Source organism: Schistocerca serialis, chromosome 3, assembly GCF_023864345.2.
Source record: "Schistocerca serialis cubense isolate TAMUIC-IGC-003099 chromosome 3, iqSchSeri2.2, whole genome shotgun sequence".
Classification (NCBI taxonomy): domain Eukaryota; kingdom Metazoa; phylum Arthropoda; class Insecta; order Orthoptera; family Acrididae; genus Schistocerca; species Schistocerca serialis.
The window spans coordinates 1,014,366,369-1,014,387,000 of NC_064640.1; the positions used below are offsets into that span (position 1 = coordinate 1,014,366,369).

Genomic DNA, 20,632 nt, shown 5'->3' on the forward strand with positions numbered 1-20,632 from the left:
TTGATACATGTTCAATTACCCGAAAGTTCCTAAATGCAATATAACACATACCGTACAGTTAAAAGGAAGTGACGCTTGATCAAGGTCTGCGTCACTCCATTTTTAACCGGACTTAACGTCTGAGAAAGTGAAGGAAATAATGATAATAATAATCCATTGAATGCAAGTCCAATGTTTCAATGAATATGTGGCTAAATTTTATTTTTGTACTTCACAGTACATATTATTATACAGTCAAATAAATACAAGTACTAGATCACTCGTCATTCTGCCCTGTAGACAGCAGTTGGCTAGCTGGAACACACTTACAGCCTAATCCATGAGTGGTGTTTTCATTTGCATTTACTAATACCAGGGGTCCACTTAAGAATCTGTACAAATATTTTAACTTACAAAACAAAAAAACTAAATTAAATTTAACACACTCAACTGTATTATTTTGTAAAAGTATTATTAATATGTAAATAAAGGAAAAGGGTAATATATATGCCATCTTCAACAAAAGTAACTTACACCATCTATATCTGGTATAGTAATTTTTTCTTCTGAGAAGTATGTCTGCTGAGTTCCTGGTGACAATGTTGTAGTCTCTGTAGCATTTTGTGGAGGCAAGCTTCGGCTACTGGAACCTGATGAATTACTTCTCTTTGGATATTTACTGTTGTCTTCATTCTGTCCAGGTCCATTCATGCTGTCAGCTAACTGTAAAAGAACACCAATTATAATTATAGCAAAAATATCATCATCATCATCACCATCATCAGTAGCAGCAGTAAAAGAGGATGAGGAGGAGGAAGAAGAAATATTTAGTTACCACATAATATTCAGTAGAGAACATAAAATACAAAGAAAAGACAAGAAGACACTGTTTGTAATAAATGTGAGACCAGAAATCTCAAAGATTGCTTATTTCTTTTCAACCTAATACAGAACAGTATCTTTTCTTAAAATAGTTCTCACATTCAATACAACATCAGTTCCCTAGCAATTCTAGTTTCTAAGGTCTATTTTTACTTTTTACAACATTCCACTTACTTGCTTCATAATTCCATTTTTAACAAGCCAAAATTATCTGTCATTTATTTGCAACAGAAAACCTCTGCACTTGGACATAATAACTTACTTCTATAAGGGGCATTTAAATGAAACCTAGTCCCTAGTGTAAAGCAGCTGTAATGATTTTATTAACTCAAAAATGTAGTTATACACAGTACACATACTCAAAAATAGTCACCAAAACTGTTGGCACATTTATCCCATTGCAACACTAGCCGGTCAACTCCATCCTTGAAGAAGTTAGTAGGCTGCTGTCGGATCCAGGCCTGGAGCCAGTCACACACTTTGTTATCTGTTGTGACTCCATGTCCGCAAATAGCTTTTTTTAGTCATCCAAACACACGAAAGTCACACAGTGAAAGGTTGGGACTGTACGGTGGATGTTCCAGTGTTTCCCACTGAAACTGATGCAATGTCGTCCTCACTGCATTGGCCACGTGTGGTTGTATGCAGGAGGATAACGCCATTGGAAAACATGCCTTGGCATTTTGAGTTGATGGCTCATCTAAGGTTCTGTAATGTGGCTTGATAACGCTGGGCATTGATGGTGGTTCCCTGTTCTAGGAACTTGAAAAGCAGTGGGTCTTGTGGTAAAAACAAAAACAAAAAGGACATCATGTCCTTACCAGAACTGGTGTGCACGGCCTTTGATTTCTTTGGAGGCGGTGAAGTCACATGTTTCCACTACTTGCTCTGATGCTTGCTTTCCGGTTCAAAATCGTGACAGAAAGATTTATTCCTCCTCATGATGAAATTGCAGATGACTCAAAGACAGCACCATTTTATTTTGCTGTTCGGAAGTCAGTTGGTGGAGAACTCACTGCGCACAGATTTTTCGAAAGTTCACGTGTTGACGCATTATGGTGTGGGCAGTGCCCACACTAATACCCAGTAACCGATGGATCTCATCCACAGTAATTCTGCAGTTATCCAAGACTAAAGCATTCACTTCCGCAACCATTTCTGGTGTGATGACAAGATGAGCCAGTCCAGGACAAGCATTGTCTTCCAGTGACTAGCACCCCTCAAGGAATCATTTGCGCCATTCCACAACACTTAAACAACTCAGTCTGTACTCACTGTACACAGCCTTCATCCGTCGATACACTTCACGACCTCCAACTCCCCCCACCGCCAAAACTCGAATCACTCCTCGTTGTTACTGCTTACTCGCCTGTATGTTCGGTAGTGGACAATAACTTTTTTTTTTTTTTTTTTGGCGCAAAAATGCTATGGTCATTAGCGCCCAGTCCGTGACTTAGGAAACAGTAAAAAATCGAAATTGAAAACCAGCAGCAATGGGAACGAAAGTCATAAAATTGGAGAAACTAAAAGCAGAAGGAAGGCTTAAAAATCCACTACAGAAAGGGCTTGGTTGTCCCCAACAAAAGCTTCAAATGACTGACTTCATTTCACTGGCAATAATAAACTTGAGAACGCGGTCGGCTGAGCGCGTGTCATCTGCTAAAATCGACGATATATCAGGCGATAGCTGTAGACGGGAGCGTAACGGATTAAAATAGGGGCACTCAATTAAAAGGTGTCTTACCGTCCACAGCTGAGAGCAGTGGGGACAGAGTGGGGGAGGATCGCCGCTTAAAAGATGTCGATGGCTAAAAAGACAGTGCCCTATCCGGAGTCTAGTCAAAATTACTTCCTCCCGACAACGCTTTCGGGAGGAAGAGGTCCAAGCACAAGGAAAAACTTTCACGTCCCGCAATTTATTATGTGTAAGTGTCGACCAAGGCGTGTGCCATAAATGAACAACATGTTGACATAAAACGCTCCGTAGATCAGCGAAGGGAATCGATTGAATAGCTGGCCGAGGAAGAGAGACTGCAGCCTTGGCTGCAATATCGGCCGCCTCATTTCCACAGATACCAACGTGTCCCGGGAGCCAGAGGAACGCCACCGAGACGCCCCCCAGGTGGAGCAAGCGCAGACAGTCCTGAATCCGGTGGACCAGAGGGTGCACAGGATAAAGAGCTTGGAGACTGAGGAGAGAGCTGAGAGAATCTGAGCAGATAACGTACTGTATCCGCTGATGGCGGCGGATGTAATGGACAGCCTGGAGAACAGCGTAAAGCTCCGCAGTATAAACCTAACACTGGTCGGGAAGCCGAAAGTGATTTGGGGTGTCGCCAACAATATAGGCATTCCCTACACCTAACGATGTTTTCGAGCCATCAGTGTAAATAAATGTGGCTTCCTTCATTTGTGCACATAGAGCAGCAAATGCCCGACGATAAACAAGTGAAGGGGTACCATCCTTGGGAAACTGACAAAGGTCACGGAGCAGGCAGATCCGGGGACGGAGCAAAGGCGGTGCTGTACCCCAAGTTGTCAAGAAGGTTTTAGGAAAGCGGAAGGAAAGAGAATGATGCAGTTGACGGAAGCGGACTCCCGGTGGTAGTAGGGAGGAGGGGCGGCCTGCATACCCTACTTCAAACGAGGCGTCGAAAAAAATGTCATGGGCTGGATTAGCAGGCATGGAAGACAGATGGCTAGCATAACGACTCAAAAGGACTGCTCGCCGATTGGACAGCGGAGGTTCAGCAGTCTCAGCATAAAGGCCTTCCACAGGGCTGGTGTAAAAAGCTCCAGACACTAAATGTAATCCACGGTGGTGGATAGAGTCGAGACGATGAAGAATAGACGGCCGAGCAGAGGAGTAAACTATGCTTCCATAGACCAATTTCGAGCGCACTAAGGCGTGATAGAGGCGGAGAAGGACCACTCGGTCCGCTCCCCAGGGGGTACCATTCAGGACACGGAGGGTGTTGAGCGATCGCAGACAGCGAGCCGAAAGATAGGAAATGTGGGAGGACCAGCACAGTTTTCTGTCAAACATAAGACCCAAGAATTTAGCGACGTTTGAAAATGGAAGGTTGACAGGACCTAGATGTAAGGAGGGCGGAAGAAACTCCTTACGTCGCCAAAAATTAACACAAACGGTCTTACTGGGAGAAAAACGGAAGGCGGTTTCGATGCTCCAAGAGTGGAGGCGATCGATACATCCTTGAAGATGTCGTTCAAGAAGGCTGGTCCGTTGAGAGCTGTAGTAGATTGCAAAATCGTCCACAAAGAGGGAGCCCGAGACATCAGGAAGGAGACAATCCATAATTGGATTTATGGCAATGGCAAACAGTACAACACTCAGCACGGAGCCCTGGGGTACCCCGTTTCCTTGGGAGAAAGTACGGGAGAGAGTAGTGTTCACCCGCACCCTAAATGTGCGCTCTGCCATAAATTCGCGAAGAAAAAGGGGCAGCCGACCTCGAAAGCCCCAAGAGAACAGTGTGCGGAGGATGCCTGTCCTCCAACAGGTATCGTATGCTCTCTCCAGATCAAAAAATATTGCTACTGTTTGGCGTTTCCAGAGAAAATTGTTCATGATGTAAGTGGAGAGAGCAACAAGATGGTCAACTGCAGAACGATGCTTTCGGAATCCGCATTGGGCAGGTGTTAAAAGACTGCGGGATTCCAGCCACCACGCTAAACGGAAATTCACCATACGCTCCAAAACCTTACAGACACTACTCGTGAGAGAAATGGGGCGATAGCTAGAGGGGAGATGTTTGTCCTTTCCAGGTTTCGGAACAGGAACGACGATAGCCTCCCGCCATCGTCTGGGAAAAGTACTGTCGGTCCAAATTCGATTATAAAGGCGAAGGAGGTAACGCAGACTATGGGTTGATAAATGCAGCAACATTTGGACGTGGATACCATCCGGTCCTGGGGCGGAGGAGCGAGAAGAAGAGAGTGCATGTTGGAGTTCCCGCATGGAGAAAACAGTATTGTAGCTTTCGCGATTTTGAGAGGAGAAAGCAAGAGGTCGCACTTCCGCTGCACGTTTCTTCGGGAGAAACGCTGGTGGGTAATTTGAAGAGCTCGAAATCTCAGCAAAGTGCTGACCCAACGAGTTAGAAATTGCGACGGGGTCCACTAATGTGTCATGCGCGACAGTGAGCCCAGAGACCGGGGAGAAACTAGGCGCGCCTGAGAACTGTCGAAGCCGACTCCAAACTTCCGAGGAGGGAGTGAAGGTGTTGAATGAGCAAATAAAGAATTTCCAGCTTGCCTTCTGGCTATCGCGGATGACACAACGGCATCGCGCTCGGAACTGCTTATAGTGGATACAGTTGGCCAAAGTAGGATGGTGGCGGAAAACGCGGAGAGCACGTCGCTGCTCACGTATTGCATCACGGCATGCCTTGTTCCACCAAGGAACTGGGGGGCGCCGGGGCAATTCAGAGGTGCGTGGTATTGAATGTTCCGCAGCTGTAAGAATAACGTCGGTAATATGTGTGACCTCATCGTCGACGCTGGGAAAGTGACGGTCATCGAATGTCGCTAGAGACGAAAAAAGTGTCCAATCTGCTTGGGAAAACTTCCAGCGTTGCGGGCGCATGTAGGGCATTTGAGGCTGCAGTCTAAGGACACATGGGAAGTGGTCACTCGAGTGTGTATCATCAAGGGCGTACCATTTGAAGCGCCGAGCTAGCGGAACAGTACCGACCGCAAGGTCCAAATGAGATAAACTTGTCGTGGAAGCAGACAAAAATGTAGGGACCCCAGTGTTGAGGCAAACTAGATCTGCTTGGTGGAAGACGTCTAGCAATAGTGAGCCACGTGGACAAGGATGTGGAGATCCCCAAAGCGGGTGGTGGGCATTGAAGTCCCCAACCAGCAAATAGGGGGGTGGAAGCTGACCAAGAAGATGAAGGAGATCAGCTCGGGCCATTGGTGTGGACGATGGAATGTATACAGTACAAAGAGAGAACGTGTATCTGGAAAGGGAAAGACGGACGGCGGCAGCTTGGAAAGAAGTGTTTAAATGGATTGGGTGATAATGGAGAGTTTCATGGAGAAGAATCATGAGTCCTCCATGTGCTGGAGTGCCATCAACAGAGGGGAGATCATATCGGACGGACTGAAAATGAGGGAGAACAAAGCGGTCATGGGGACGCAGCTTTGTTTCCTGAAGACAGAAGATGACCGGCAAGTAGGATCGTAAGAGGATCGACAATTCATCCCGATTGGCTCGAATACCGCGGCTATTCCAGTGGATAATGGACATAGGATGAACAGAAAATGGAGGAATGTGACCAAGGTCACTGTCAACTCAACGACTGCTCAGAGCTTGCGACCGACAGCATGGAATGGCATTCAGCTGAAGGCAGAAGATCCTGATCCATAGGTTGGTCAGGAGCAGCTCCTGCCACCAGCGATCGGCCGGTTGATCGGCCGCCAGCAGTGCGCCTCGGCGACACAGAAGACGGCCGAGGGCGATTTCCGCCGGGTGGTGCTGTAGATGGGACGCGCCTTGGCGGAGGAGGAGAGGAACTGGGTTTCTTTGTAGCCTTCTTGGAAGTATGATGTTTAGAGGAAGGAGGAACCGATGGTTGGGAAGTTGCGGTACGTAAAAACTCTTCACGAGTATGCTCTTTTTTCGAAGTCTTGGTGTCTGACTTTTGGGCTCGAGATTTAGCAGAACTCGACGAAGGGTGAGCCAGAGAGTGGGCAGGCGAAAGTGGTGAGGTTGAACGGGCGATCTTTGCGCTGGCCGATCTGACGACCGTGGCACTAAAGGTGAGGTCACAAGTCTGCGTGGCCGCCTCCTTGGTTGGCCGAGGAGAAGCAAGGACAGTGCTGTATTTTCCTGTCTGAGGCACGGTGGGCTGTCGACTGGCGAATAATTTTCGAGCAGCAAAGGTCGACACCTTTTCCTTTACTCTAATTTCCTGGATGAGCTTTTCGTCCTTAAAAACGGGACAATCTCGATAGGAAGCAGCGTGGTCACCCATACAATTGATGCAGCGAGGGGATGGAGGTGGACAAGCACCCTCATGGGCATCCTTGCCACACGTAACACATTTGGCCAGATTGGAACAGGACTGGCTGGTGTGATTGAACCGCTGACACCGATAGCAACGCGTAGGGTTTGGGACGTAAGGGCGAACGGAAATTATCTCATAGCCTGCTTTGATTTTCAATGGTAGTTGAACTTTGTCAAATGTCAAGAAGACAGTGCAGGTTGGAATGATGTTCGTGTCAACCCTTTTCATAACCCTATGAACAGCCGTTACACCCTGGTCAGACAGGTAGTGCTGAATTTCTTCATCAGACAATCCATCGAGGGAGCGTGTATAAACGACTCCACGCGAGGAATTTAAAGTACGGTGCGGTTCCACCCGGACAGGGAAGGTGTGTAGTAGTGAGGTACACAGCAATTTTTGTGCCTGGAGGGCACTGACTGTTTCTAACAACAGGGTGCCATTCCGTAATCTGGAACAAGACTTTACAGGACCTGCAATTGCGTCGACACCTTTCTGAATAATGAAAGGGTTGACCGTGGAGAAGTCGTGACCTTCGTCAGACCGAGAAACAACAAGGAACTGTGGCAATGATGGAAGAACTGTCTGTAGCTGAGACTCAGTGAACTTACGCTTGTGAGCAGACATAGTGGAAGGTGAGGAAACCATTGCGGAAGAATCCCCCATGATTACCGGCGTCTCCGATGGCGCGCTCCTCCCTTGTGGGGGCCCTCTCTAAGGGCACTCCCGCCTTAGGTGATTGTTCACACCTCAGGTCACACCTCCCGACAAACGGACGGAGGGACCAATCGGCACTTTCGGAAGGTATCAGCTCGGGTAATCACCCCCTCCTGGGCCTGGCCGTTACCAGGGGGTACGTACGTGTCCTACCTGTCTACCCGGGGCGGGGAATTACGCTTTACCCCGTCACCGGCTACGCATGGAAGTGCGTGGGTTGGCGTTCAGACACGCACAGGGAGGAAAAAAGAGAAAGGGAAAGGAAAGAAGAGGGGTCTCAAACACCGCAGCGGAGAAAAGGGCAAAGAGAAGATGGAAGGAAAAGAGAAGGACAGAGGAAGGACGAAGACTTGCAAGTGTAGAAAGCAAGGAATTTATAACAGTTTCGAACGTCCGTCTCCGGACATAGGCACAAACCATACTCCCAGAGGGGGAGAAAGGGAAGGAAAGAGCCAGGGATGAGGGGTGACGGGGGGGGGGGGGGGGGGGGCGAAGATGGGGGATGGGGAAGGATGCGGAAAGGGAGGGTATGCAGCCCGGAAAGGAAGGAGGGCCACATTAGCTCGGGGTCCCGTGCTCACTACGCACGTATCCACAAAAGAGTTGTGGACCCCCTGGGGGGGGGACAATAACTTGTGTGACCACCTTTCCTTTGGCGTGAAACCACATTGGCACTATGCAACATCAAATGGTGTGCACACATCAATCTCTCTATCAATTGATGGCGCCACGTACCCGCAGTTATGTGGTGCCACCTTATGTGTAAGGCAAAGGTAGATGCACTGACCAGGTTTCATTTGAATGAATCTCATACATACATATTCCACAAGCCCCCTATGGCGTGTGGTGGTGGGTACCTTGTACAACTACTAGTCATTTCCTTTCCTGTTCCACTAGCAAGGAGAGAGAGGGATAAAAACTATCTATATGTCCCTGTATGAACCCTAATTTCTCTTATCTTACCTTCACAGTCCTTACACAAAATGTATCAGCAGCTGTAGAATTGTTATGCAGTCAGCTTCAGATGTCAGTTCTCTAAATTTTCATGTAAGTGTTCTGTAAAAAGGACATAGTCTTCCCTCCAGGGATTTCCACTTGAGTTCATGAAGCATCCGTAATACCCACATGTTGATCCAACCAACAGGTAACTAATCTAGCAGCCCACCTCTGAACAGCTTTAATGTCTTTCTTTAATCTGACCTGGTGGGGATCCCAAACACTCGAGCAGTACTCAAGAATAGGTCACACTAGTGTTCTACCTGTGGTATTCTCTACAGATGAACCATGCTTCCCTAAAATCCCCCAATAAAACAAAGTCAACCATTCACCTTCCCTACTACTGTCTTTATGTGGACATTCCAATTCATATACCACTGCAGCATTAGACCTAGATAATTAATTGATGCGACTGTGTTAGGCGGTACACTTCTAATGCTGTATTCTAACGTGATGGCAATGCTTTTCCTAGTCATTACATTAACTTCTACATTTAGAGCAAACTGCCATTCATCACACCAGCCACAAATTTTGTCTAAGTCATCTTGTATCCTCCTACAATCACTCAATGATGACACCTTTGCATATATCACAGCATCATCAGCCAACTGCAGAAGAGTGCTGCTGATTCTGACTCTCAGATCATTTATGTATTTAGAGAATAAGAGTGGTCCTATCACACTTACATAGGACACACCTGACAAAACCCTTCTCTCTGATGAACTACTTGCTGTCCAGGAAAACATACTGTGTTCTATTGTTTAAGAAGTCTTTGAGCCACTCAAATATCTGGTACTCTATTCTGTGTTCTCATACCTTTGGTAACTGTCTGCAGAGGGGCACTGTGTCAAATGGTTTCCATGAATCTAAGAGTATGGAATCTGCCTGTTGCCCTTCATCCATAGTTCAAAGGATAACATGTGAGAAAAGGGCAAGCTAAGTTTCGTACATGTGATGCTTTCTAAATCTGTGCCGATTTGCGGACAATATTCAGACTCAGAATATGCTCAAGAATTCTACAGCAAAAGGATGTTAAGAATATTGATTTGTAATTTTTCAGGTCCGTTCTTCTACCCTTCTTATACAAAGAAGTTACCTGTGCTAATTTCGAGTTGCTTGGGACTTTGCACTGCATGAGAGATTCACAATAAAGTTAAGTACAGGGCCAATGCTGTAGGGTACACTCTGTAAAGCCAAACTGGGATTCCAGCCAAAACCTGGTGATTTATTTGTTTTCAACTTTTTCAGTTGCTTCTTTACATCACAGAAGCATATTGCTATTTCCTCCATATGGTAGTTTGTATAATGATCAAATGATGGTACGTTTGTATGGTCATCCCGCATGAGTGACTTCTTATATGAGAGATTTCAAGCTTCGACTTTCCTTTTTCTGTCTTCCAGTGCCCACCAGACTGGTCAACAAGTGACTGAATAGAAGCCTTCAACCAACTTTGCGATTTATCTACAACAAGAATTTTCTCAGGTTATCTGGAAAAATCTTTTGCTATGGTATGATGGTGGTATTGTTGTATGCTCCTCCCATTGATCTATTTACAGCCACACGAATTTCTACTAACTTTTGCCTATCATTCGTGTGTGGCTTTTTTTTTTTTAACCAAGAGTGCAACAGTCTCTGCTTCCCTAGCAATTTCCAAATTTTGCATTAAACTGCAGTGGGTCTTTTCTGTCCTTAATCCACAGGACATACTTCTCCAGGGCACTATCTACAATCTGTTTAAACTTTGCTCACAATTCCTGTATGTCCATCATACTGGAACTACATCGTGTCCATTCATTTTCTAAGTGGGATGCTTATTAACTTCAGTAACCATCATCGCTATGATATCAGGATCACTAATCCCATTCTCTATACTGACACCATCAATAAGGTCAGGCCTGCCTGAAGTGGCAAGGTCTAAAGTATTTACAGTGTGTATGGGCTGTCATACTAGCTGCTCAAGACAGTTTTTGGAAAACTGTTTTTCAAAGTACTTCACAAGACTGCCTGTCAGTACCACCTGCAACAAATCCACAGATGACCCAGTCTATACTCATCAAGTTAAAATTGCCTCCAACTGCTGAGAGCAGACTTTCCTTGAATGACTCAAACTGTCACACCAAAATCAAGTGAGAAAGAGTAAAAGTAGCTTTACATGAGATTAAAACATTAGTAAAATGACAAAGGAGCTAAAAGGATGGCACAGGGAAATGTCAGTCGCTGACCACTTACAAAAAACATGGGTTAGCCAGTCACCCTGTTAACACTTTAAACCATCTCCCTAAAATTTTGGGAAAAATGTTGGACAACTCATAAAACTTTAAAACTCAAACCAAACTCATTTGTACATTACTTAAAATAGACGGCAGATCTGTCGGCAAATCCACCATGGTCCAAAAAACTGTGGTGCTCACTGATCTGTATGAAGCCATGCATCATAGGGCTGCGGCCTATGCAAAGATGGGTAAGGGGGACCTTGTCACACTGATGTGGCTGGAAGGAGGTATGCCATGGGCCATGGTAACATTATGGGTTTTACTAGATGGAGTTTGTCACTTGCTGCCACTCATCCTCCCACCAACACAAGGCTCTGGATCTCAATAATGAGGCTACAGCATGCAGGGGGATAGCACACTGAAATAACTGAGACCACGACAAGCCTCCTTGGCTGCTAGATCTGTCCTGTTGTTCCCCACAATACCAATGTGCCCTGGTACCCAGCAGAAAGACACCTCCTTCCCAAGTCATTGTAGTTGGAGGAAGGCAACCTGGATGACTTTATCTGCTGAGTACAAATGATGTAGGAGTGTAGGGCACTCATAGAATCAGAACAGACAAGAAATTCAGCACTGGAAGAACGTCTCACCTGTTCCATTGCCCACAAGGTCACATATAATTCTGTGCCAAAGGCAGTTAAGTCTTGAGGCAGTCGGACCTTGAGGACACAATCCAGCAAAACAACAGAGCAACCAACATAGTCCCCCTGTTTAGACACATCCATAAAGACAGCTACATAGCTGTGGCACTCATATAAAATGTCAGAAATTGTCACACTAAAAAGAGAAGTAGGAGTGCAATCTCTCCTGTACTGCACTAAATCTAAAACAGCTCTGGGCCTCTGCAGCAACCAGGATGACAGACAGTTAAAACCCTGGATTTTAAGTTGTACTTGCTCCACTTCAAGTGACTCCAGCACATGCTCACATGCTGCACGTGGATCCCAAATGGTGTTGTTGATCATGGACAATGGGAGAAAAGGTGTTCCAGAGGGCGGGGGGGGGGGGGGGGGGGGGGGGGGGGGAGGGGGGGGGCAGGGATGAGGAAGTGCCATTGAATTGTAAGTGGTGGTTCACAATCCTCAGCACAGGGACTGGGTACGGAGCTGGTTCTATGAGCACCCCTGGCTAGCCTAATTCCATCATGGTGGACAGCATGATCCTCAAATAAGAAGGCCTTGGCAATCCATACACTGTGCATCCGTAGTCTAGCCATGAATGCATGAAAGTCCTATAAAACTGGGGCAGACACACCTTGTCCACTCCCCAAGACCTGTGGTTAAGGCACTTTATGATGTCCAGTGCCTTCAGGTTTCTGGCTTTCAGGTGTCTCAGGTGTGGCAGCCACAACAATTTGGAGTCAAAACTGAGACCCAAAAATGTACAGGTTCTAGAATGTAGAACAAGAACAGTGTCCTTCATACCAAGGCAGGTAAATTAAAAATACAATGAGAATGATGAAAATGAAAACACACACACACACACACACACACACACACACACGTGGATAAGGAGCTGCCTGGCAACCAGACCAGACAATGGTTAACCATTCGCTCCAGGGTCTTTCTTACACAGCTTGTTAAGGCCATACTCCAATAACTACTGGGATATGTTCGATCCTGTCCTGGTTTGAGGAGACATATCGCAATCTCTTCTCTCCATGAGTTGGGGAAGTGACCTGACCTCCATATCAAATTGAAACATTCAAGGAGGATTCCCTTTGACGCTGCTGGCAAATGTTGAAGCATGCAGTACCGGATTTGGTAGTGAGCGGGTGCAGTATCATGGGTCTCAGACAGAGTCGATTCCAGCTCCGACATGGGGAAAGGGTAATAGTAAGACTCAGAATTATTGGATCGGAAGTTCGACTTTCCTGTCTCTACAGTCACACAGTGGTGACTAAATGCCAGATCCTGGCTTGCATTGGCAGTAGTTTTCACAAAAGGCTCTGCCAGCATCTGTGTGATGCCTCCAGGTGTTGTTTGGACACACCCTTGTTTCAGTACTGCTGCCACTGGCAAACGGCTGTGTCTACCAGAAATCCTCCAGAAGGCTTCCCAAACTTTTGCAGAACAAGCGGAATGGTTGCTAGAGTCCAAGAACGCTTGCCACGACCTTTTCTTGCTCTCCTTAATTACACATCAAGCCTTGGCCCTCGTAACTCAAAAGGCTGTTGAGGTTGTCTTCTGTCAGGCAGTACTTAAACTGTCAATGAGTCATATCAGTATGCTGGATTGCTGAATGGCACTCACCTGTCCACCAAGGTGCAGGTCGTCTCCTAAGATGATCTGAGGACTTTGGAGTAGACAAGTCACTGGCAAAATGGATCACTCACTCATGTGATGTGAGCCACCCGTTCCTGGACGCTATTGTGGGGCTCGAACACAGCCAGCTGAGTGATAAGTGTCCAGTTAGCCCTGCTGACCATCAATTTTGGTGGCTTCCATTCGAGCAGTCCTCCATCCAGTAAGTGAATGCAGAGTGGGAAGTGGTCAATGGAATGAAGGTCGTCAATGACTTCTCACTGAACAGAGTCTGTGAGGGCTGGAGAGCAGAAAGAGATACCGATGTCAGAGAATGACCCAGTAGTAGCACAGAAATGTGTTGAGAATGCACAGCTCATGAGATGTCATGATGCTCTCCAAACCTGATCCCAAGGGCAAGCAGAGATTAAACCCCACAGTATATGATGGGCATCGACATCTCCCAGTAGGAGAAATGGTCAGCGGAGTTGTTCCGTAAGACCAGTTAGAGCCTCAGAGTCAATCACATCACGTGGAGGTAAACACAGTGAACAAACTGTGATCCTCTGACAGACATGAACTGCAACAGCTTGCAGGTCAGTACCTACGGGGAGAGCAGTGGAGTGGTGCACATTATTGACAAACAAAGTCACCTCTCTGTTGGCCCTTTCCCCGCACAGGTCAACCTCGCAACAGAGTGTATAGCCACAAAGGGCGAGAGCATCAGGCACTTTAAGAAGTGTTTTCTGCAAACACAAGCATGGGGGCGTTCCTGTGCTAGCAGTTTCAGTTCCTCCACATGGTCCTGAACCCATTAACATTCCACTCACTGTATGATGGGAACCATGTATCACAGGCATACTACTTTCATCCTGACTTTCTGCTGCGGAGAGGAGCTCACAATAGGTGGAGGCTCAGACTTGGGGTGAGATGACTGCCCCAGTCCAACATTAAGGCCTATCGCCTCTACAGAAAAATCAAGAGAAATGCCAGAGAGGATGAAGTTGACATAATTGGGCTGTTTATTTCCCCAATTTCATCTGTGGTGGATGTTTTGCCTTTGATTTTTTGCCCTAGGTAGGCTTTGGAGCCACAACAGTGGCTGTGGTTGTGGCAGCACTAGATGATGTACCAGACTGAACTTTTGGAGGGGCAGGGAGCTCACAATGTTGGCAACCATGACTTTTTCTGAAGTTCTGGGCAGACGGACAGGCTTCAAAATGACTGCAGCAGCACAAGTGTGTGGACAAACACAGGTACTAGAGCTGACACTAGCAACCTCCATTTGTGTAGCAGCATCACCTTTCTGCACTGGCTGTTTAACAACTGAAGCAAAGGAGGTAGCGACCGTTGGTGGCAACATGGCTTTACACATTTTTTTGGCCTCATTATATAGGGGTTCAATTCGTGTAGTCTTAAGCTCTTGTATCTTCCATTAGATTTGCCTAAGCATGAGGCCTTATGTCCCCAACCTAATGCGCTCTTCCCATCCACCCTCTTCATGATATTTTGCTCATCAACTATACTTATAGGGGCCCCACTCATCTTTCAATTCCTCCTTCCGAATGTCCACTAGGTCCCTGAACATCACGGCAACTTTGCTGTAATTCAACTTGATGTGCAGTTCAGTACTGATGGCATATTCCCCAAGGCATTGCGCTTTGGGTTCAAATGGCTCTGAGCACTATGGGACTTAACTTCTGAGGTCATCAGTCCCCTAGAACTTAGAACTACTTAAACCTAACTAACCTAAGGACATCACACACATCCATGCCCGAGGTAGGATTCAAACCTGTGACCGTAGCGGTCGCACGGTTCCAGACTGTAGTGGCTAGAACCGCTCGGCCACCCCGGCCGGCCATTGTGCTTTCTGTAGGTTCTTAACTTGTTGAGAACTAGATGTTTCCACCAATAGTATCCCATTACACATTCATTTAACGGATTCTAAACTGCCAGCAATGCCTTTTAACCCTTTTTGAATGTAGAAAGGCAAAACTTCTCGAAGCTGCCCTCTTTGCTTTTTACAATTAAAAATACATTCTGACTGGCAGCGTGTGTTCTGTTAAAAGATGCAAAAGTTTTAGATTTTACTCCTGAGTCAGGAGGACTGGCTACATGAGCTCTCTTATTTGTTTGGGTATTACTACCTACTAATGGCTGGTTCCATATCAGTCCCATGAGCAGCTAGGGAAATAATGGTCCCTTCAGACAGAGCCCCAAGTGCCTCAGTAAGCCTTACACAACTGAAGTGCAGCAAAGGTTGCCCACTAACAAATGATCCACCTCAGCAGCCGTGCATCTCATCAGCTCACAGCTCATGCTGAGATTGAGGTTTTTTTTATAGAGGTTTTTACCATCCTTGTGATCCTGACGGTCAAGCCAAGATCCCTGCTCCCTTGGGTACACAGTGCTTGCTGAAGCATGCCTGGAGCTTACAGTGACAGAGGACTAGTGGCGCTTACCAGTTCCCAGCTCAGGAACCCTGGGATTGATAAGCCTGAACTTAGAAAATGAATGCCGACTCACAATTTTGGTAAACATTTTTGGAATACAGTGATCAATTGTTATATTTAGATTAAAGTTCAGTCTTGATCACGTTATGTCTGTTTTAATGGGTAACCGGTTTCGGTTTTTTCTATAAAACCATCATCAGACCTGTGAATAAATTTAAGAAATACTAGATACCAATCTAGTATTTCTTAAATTTATTCACAGGTCTGATGATGGTTTTATAGAAAAAACCGAAACCGGTTACCCATTAAAACAGACATAACGTGATCAAGACTGAACTTTAATCTAAAGAATGCCGACTCCCTTAGGGCGATTCAATACACACAGTATTTTGACTGTAATGAATACAATATGTCAATGATTAGAACCTACAATGTCAGACATCCATGTTATCAGTATCACTGACACTAATCTGCATCTATTGTGACATTCTATGGTAACATAAATACAAATGTGAGAAATGGAAAGATATTTAACAAAGTTTTTTGACACTTATGTAAGTGAAGTTCTTACATAATAAATTTCTCCAGTATGTGCTTTAAATAAATGGGTGTTTTGGTGTATCTATGACACCATATTATTATGTTTTCTCAATATATTTCAATTTTTTTTTGTCCATCTAGAGTCTGCATATTTCTATAATTATGATCATTTTTAGGTTCTATGATGTAACATGGAAATTTATGTATAGAATTTGATGGGTTACTCTGGTAGCCGACATACTCATAACTGAAAGTGGTTTGATGGAACCAAAATCTGTCATAATTATAGAAATATATGCACAGAGTGCAGCAAAATCACTTACACATTTTGATAGATAGCTTCTACAGGTTGAATGACAATACCAATGAAACAAAACTAGGCACATAATTCTTTTTTAAGAACATAAGGTGCACATTCTCCCTCAAATCTATTTTAAAGGTAACACCATTCATTTTGCATGGATAACTGGTATTCTCTAGAAACCTGATCTCTCTGTAGTAAATCATTCCTTTGTTCAAAATAAGTTTACTTCTGCCAGTATCTCCCTCCTACCATTTAAACTTCAAAGAAGCTCTTCTGCATACATAGTAGAACTATGGCACTAGGTGGGAATGTGGGTCAGCCAGGTGGCATGCTGAGATGATCCATGCTATTGCAATAAACTCTGTGTCTGGGTGACACAGAGGTTAATGCAACTGCCTAATAAGCAGGAGACCCCAGATTCGAATCATGATCTGGCACACATTTTCACTTGTTGCCACTGATTCTGCATGCAGATCCCATGCAGCTGACATCAGTAGTTTACTCTCTTTTCTTTCCTTTCGCCCCTTCTGCCTTCAATTTACATAATACACTCCTGGAAATGGAAAAAAGAACACATTGACACCGGTGTGTCAGACCCACCATACTTGCTCCGGACACTGCGAGAGGGCTGTACAAGCAATGATCACACGCACGGCACAGCGGACACACCAGGAACCGCGGTGTTGGCCATCGAATGACGCTAGCTGCGCAGCATTTGTGCACCGCCGCCGTCAGTGTCAGCCAGTTTGCCGTGGCATATAGAGCTCCATTGCAGTCTTTAACACTGGTAGCATGCCGCGACAGCGTGGACGTGAACCGTATGTGCAGTTGACGGACTTTGAGCGAGGGCGTATAGTGGGCATGCGGGAGGCCGGGTGGACGTACCGCCGAATTGCTCAACACGTGGGGCGTGAGGTCTCCACAGTACATCGATGTTGTTGCCAGTGGTCGGCGGAAGGTGCACGTGCCCGTCGACCTGGGACCGGACCGCAGCGACGCACGGATGCACGCCAAGACCGTAGGATCCTACGCAGTGCCGTAGGGGACCGCACCGCCACTTCCCAGCAAATTAAGGACACTGTTGCTCCTGGGGTATTGGCGAGGACCATTCGCAACCGTCTCCATGAAGCTGGGCTGCGGTCCCGCACACCGTTAGGCCGTCTTCCGCTCACGCCCCAACATCGTGCAGCCCGCCTCCAGTGGTGTCGCGACAGGCGTGAATGGAGGGACGAATGGAGACGTGTCGTCTTCAGCGATGAGAGTCGCTTCTGCCTTGGTGCCAATGATGGTCGTATGCGTGTTTGGCGCCGTGCAGGTGAGCGCCACAATCAGGACTGCATACGACCGAGGCACACAGGGCCAACACCCGGCATAATGGTGTGGGGAGTGATCTCCTACACTGGCCGTACACCACTGGTGATCGTCGAGGGGACACTGAATAGTGCACGGTACATCCAAACCGTCATCGAACCCATCGTTCTACCATTCCTAGACCGGCAAGGGAACTTGCTGTTCCAACAGGACAATGCACGTCTGCATGTATCCCGTGCCACCCAACGTGCTCTAGAAGGTGTAAGTCAACTACCCTGGCCAGCAAGATCTCCGGATCTGTCCCCCATTGAGCATGTTTGGGACTGGATGAAGCGTCGTCTCACGCGGTCTGCACGTCCAGCACGAACGCTGGTCCAACTGAGGCACCAGGGGGAAATGGCATGGCAAGCCGTTCCACAGGACTACATCCAGCATCTCTACGATCGTCTCCATGGGAGAATAGCAGCCTGCATTGCTGCGAAAGGTGGATATACACTGTACTAGTGCCGACATTGTGCATGCTCTGTTGCCTGTGTCTATGTGCCTGTGGTTCTGTCAGTGTGATCATGTGATGTATCTGACCCCAGGAATGTGTCAATAAAGTTTCCCCTTCCTGGGACAATGAATTCACGGTGTTCTTATTTCAATTTCCAGGAGTGTATGTATCACAGCTGCAGATTGTACATGGTTTCTGTTCTTTCAGACATGTCCTAAAGAACAGACCTCACACATTCATACAATTGATTCGTCTCAATGGACAATGAATCCACCACCTTCAGTGCAGATGCACAATTATGTTCAACCTCCTGTGGGAATCTAAAATTAGTGAGCATAGAGGACATAGACAGGGATCACGGGCAGGTGGCGCTATGCGGGAATTGGGGTTGTCCGGGTAGCATGCCAAGATTATTCTGCATATAGTCCCAATGTAGCTGACATCAGTAGTGCCTTCCCTTTCCTTTCTTTTCTCCCCAACCACCTTCAATTTATATAACACAAGAAAATGCACACAATTTTAACAACCTGCTAACAAAGATGAAGCAGTGGTTCAGTTTGACAATAATGAAGCAAGAAATTAGATGTGGCATTCAAGAAGAATTTTGAGAAAAGATTTAGGGACACCACAGAAAGACTGAATCAGGATATCCTGATGGATATTTAAATGCCAGTGCTCCTGATAAAAATACAAAATGACAATAAATGTAGTTTTGAGACCTACCACCACTGCTATTCAGATACGTACATTCCACATCTGAATACTAATGACTGTGTAAATGAAACTATCAATACATAATCAAATTGTCTTTTTTTTACTCTTAATATTGAGGAAATCCACAAGTTTTCTTGAATATGGATATTATTTAATAGTTTTGTGTCCAAGTCAATACAAAGACCTACAAACAATTACAAAAGATCAAACTCCAAGAAAGAAAATCATTGCTACACCACTCATTACCATACACTCACAAAAGGATATGATAAAAAAAAATAGAAGCTTTAGGAACGTACCTCTCTGCTTGTGTTACTATAAACATACACAAGATTCACTTATATGTAATAATTTTTGGAAATTCAACCATTACACAGAATACAACATAAAACGAAAATCTTTAAAGACAATCAACACACGTGCTGATATATAGTTAGGGTCAAGAGGTATATTTGATACGAGTAATTGGCTTTGATCAGAGATGTAATGTTAATGGCTGCTGCCACATCACATTTTGGTGTGCATATTTACATTTTCATTCTTACTTGGTGAAGCCAATGAATGTGAAAGTAAAATTTAAAAAAAGAAAAAAAACTGGTTGTGGCGACAGAGTGACCTGCAGCTTTGTCTGAGTCCTAGTTAGACTGAAAGGTGACTGTCTGATCTGCAGCTTAGCCAAAAAACACACTACTGATATCGCATTATAGTTACCATATTGTTTATACTGTTTGTTGCCTGTTTTCTATGACACTGGTCAAAGCCAATCTAATATTCATCTTTATCTCATAGTTATTAAACAGATAAAATGACCTCTTATCAGTTACATCGTGGAAAATAAACTGTAAAAGCTGAGTGTCTGGGTCAGACTCACTAATGACCAGTAGGAATTAGTTTAGCAATCTTCAAACCATCCTGAAAAACCTAATAAGTTTTGCATCCTGTGGAGAGAAAAAAATAATAAAAAACAGCACAATAGTCCTGAAAGAACAACATGTGACAGATACTGAGAACTAAATTCCTTGGGCACAATTATGACCAGTACTATGATTCCTTACATCAACACTAGACAAGACTTTAGAATTTTCCCTCTGCAGTGGAGTGGCATGAAACTTCCTGCCACATTAAAACTGTGTACAGGACCAAGACTCAAACCTGGAACCCTTGCCTCTTGCAACCAATTGCCTGCAATAGGCAAAGGTTCTAGGTTAGAGTCCCAGTCCAGCACAGTTTTAACTTTCCACGGAGTCTCACAAGACAACATTAATGACAACAACTGCCCTAACTTGATGGATATTCTTGCAGACCATTTTCAACAGTGCGCATGTGCTCATCTTCCTCACTAACCTTTTCTTCATCTGCAAATGATACTATCTAGCTGGGAGGATAACACTCACATGTGCCTGTAATCTTTTGTGAACTTCTCCCTGGCCTTCCTCGATGCTGTGAATGCAGTTTCGTCCAAAATGAAATAGACTGACTTATTCCTTAGTGTTAGTTTGGGTTATAGCATCCTCATTTCCTGATTGACTGGCTGCATCTTCATATGAGAGCGAAGTGGGTATGCTGCCAAAATTGTAGGTATTGTTTGGCTGTCTTTTGAATTTATATGTTTGTTCCATACAGAATGTGGCCACCCAAGCAGTGGATTGCATCATATGAGGGTTACAGGATCTCTGGTTTTAGCTGTCCCT

At 45.4% G+C, this 20,632-nt stretch overlaps 1 protein-coding gene across 7 annotated transcripts in view; it reads right to left on the reverse strand.

The window, feature by feature from the left end:
* The window catches only part of LOC126471475 (protein Malvolio), a 393,678-nt gene that overhangs the window by 110,765 nt on the left and 262,281 nt on the right, over window positions 1–20,632 (reverse strand). For all 7 annotated transcript variants that reach the window (XM_050099674.1, XM_050099678.1, XM_050099676.1 and 4 more), the window contains one exon: window positions 514–702. In XM_050099674.1, coding sequence (XP_049955631.1) covers window positions 514–690 — 177 coding nt within the window. In that variant the 5' untranslated portion in view covers window positions 691–702. The remainder of the gene's footprint in view (window positions 1–513; window positions 703–20,632) is intronic.